Source organism: Pteropus vampyrus, unplaced genomic scaffold, assembly GCF_000151845.1.
Source record: "Pteropus vampyrus isolate Shadow unplaced genomic scaffold, Pvam_2.0 Scaffold296, whole genome shotgun sequence".
NCBI lineage: Eukaryota > Metazoa > Chordata > Mammalia > Chiroptera > Pteropodidae > Pteropus > Pteropus vampyrus.
Genome location: NW_011889077.1, coordinates 616,973 through 619,094, shown reverse-complemented (window position 1 = coordinate 619,094; position 2,122 = coordinate 616,973). Strand labels below are relative to the sequence as shown.

At 66.5% G+C, this 2,122-nt stretch overlaps 1 protein-coding gene across 1 annotated transcript in view; it reads left to right on the top strand.

Moving 5' to 3' along the window:
- The window catches only part of CUNH21orf33 (chromosome unknown C21orf33 homolog), a 47,078-nt gene extending 45,023 nt beyond the window's left edge, over nucleotides 1-2,055 (top strand). The window contains exon 6 of the mRNA XM_023521138.1: nucleotides 1,986-2,055. Within this exon, the coding sequence (XP_023376906.1) occupies nucleotides 1,986-2,040 (55 nt within the window). The 3' untranslated portion in view covers nucleotides 2,041-2,055. The remainder of the gene's footprint in view (nucleotides 1-1,985) is intronic.
- Nucleotides 2,056-2,122: the final 67 nt, after the last annotated feature.

Sequence of the window (2,122 nt, the reverse complement as noted above, 5' to 3'; positions counted from 1 at the left end):
ATCCTGCCGTAGGACCCGGCTTGTGTGGCCCCCACGCGAGGCCGCCCTGTGCGCCTCCGTCTGTCCACCGACCCGGCTCAGGCTTACCTCTGGCCCACATGTGTGTCGGGGTGCCAGCCCCTCACTCCCCTGTGGGATGGATGCTCCTGGAGTGTAAGAGCTCCACCTGCCGTCATCCTGGTCTCTGTCAGCGACTGGCGATGCACAGTGCACTGGGTCCCCAGGGAGGGGGGCCACGCATTTTACGCTTCCCTAGGCAAGGGCCCGGAGGCGGGGCACAGACGGCCGGTGAGGCCCCCGCGCCCGCCCCCAGCCTCCAGGTCCGCAGAGGGCCTGGCCCAGCGGCCGCTCACCTTGTAATCATCTCTGGGCAGCCAGCCAGACCCGCGACGGGGCTGCTGTGTCCAGGTGCCTCTGCACTTGGGGCCCCCGTGCAGCCGGGTCGGCGGAGGTCGGGGACACGGCCAGAGTCCCGGTCACGTCGTCGCGCTGTCCCCTGCTCGGCGTTTTTGCCTCTTATGGGCGACAAACGTATTTTGTCAAAAAACCCAGAGCGGCAGATTTTGTGCCCGATGAGTGGAGAACGCCCGCCACGTGGCTGCCGCCTTGTCCTGCCGACGGACACACGGGCGCGCGAGACGGGGGCCACCGAGGGTGTGCGAGACAGGGGCCCCCGAGGGCGCGAGACAGGGGCCCCCGAGGGTGCGCGAGATAGGGTCCCCCGAGGGCGCACAGCCGCGGGGCGCCGGGGCTCCTGCGCCCAGGGGAGTCTGCTCACCCCACCCCGCATCCCGCCCCCGGGGGTGGCCCTGCCACGTCCCCCCCAAGCTGCAGGGACGAGCTCCACGCAGCGAGGGGACACGCACGCCCGGAGCTCCTCGGCGCGTCGTGGGAGTGTGTCCGTGCGTGCGCCTGAACGGACTGAAGTCGGGGTTCAGCTCCGGGACTCGCTACGCAAGACCCACATGCGACGGGTCAGCGGCCTGAGCCCACTCGCCGCAGGCGTCACGCTTTCCCTGGGCTCCGAGGGCGGCACCCTGCTGGCCCCGGCCGGGGAAGGGGTACAGAGGGGTGTATGGGGGTCCGGGGGGGTCGGGTCGGGCCAGGCAGCTGCATCCGCCGGCCGTGCAGAGCGCGGCTTTGTCCGGGACGGCGGGAAGCCACGGCCTGCGGGAGCTCCGTCCGGCCACGCGTGTGGGCCTCGGGGCTGCTGGCCCGAGCTGCTTGGCTGTCCCGGCCTGTGTCGCACCCTCGGGAGGGCGCTGGGGGCTCCCGAGAAGACTGGGGCTCTGTCTGCAGGGTCACGCTCTCGGCGCTGAGACCTGGGTCTTCCCGGGTCTGGCTCGCTGACCACACCGCCCGGCCTGGGCCCAAGAGCAGGGACCGGCAACCCCTCCGACAGTCCCCTCCAGAAAGGAACAAGTGGGAGTCCAGGCTCTGCCACCTGGTCCCCTACCCGTGTCTCTGCAAAGCGTTCGGTACTTCTGTGCCCCCAGTTTGAAGGCCACCCGCTTAGAAAGCCCCCTCTGTCCTGGCCCCCTGGTCACCCCGCGTTCGCTTGGCCCTTGGTACAACCTCCCCTGCCACGCGGCCCCTCAGCATGGCGTGTCGAGCACAGGCGTCTCCACGGCCGCCAGCACACCGAGGACGAGGGACATAGCGTTTTCTCTTTTATAATTGAGGTAATGTAATTCAATGATAACTGCGCTTAGTAAAAATAGAAAGAAATCTGATTCGCTCATAAAGAAGAGCTGCCCTGCGTGTCCCCACCCCCCACGCAGGCGCCCCCCCCCACCTGGAGACGTCCACACAGCTCTTCTCCGAGGGTCGAGGGCCGAGGGTCGAGGGTCGTCTCTGCTAGTCCTGTTTTTCATCTTCAGACATTTTCCTATTTAACTGGAAAACTTGGCTCCAAAGTCTAGTTGTTCCAGGCTGAATGATTCTGTGTCCTAATCCGGAGACTCCGTGAGTATGTCACCTTATAGGGTACAAGCGACTTTGCCAATGGGATTACGTCGACGACCTCGAGATGGGAGATGACCCTTCTGAGAAGGAGGCAAGAAAGTCAGAGAGAAGATCGTGGAGGGAGGGACATCTCCCGCCGGGGGGGGGGGGGCGAGGG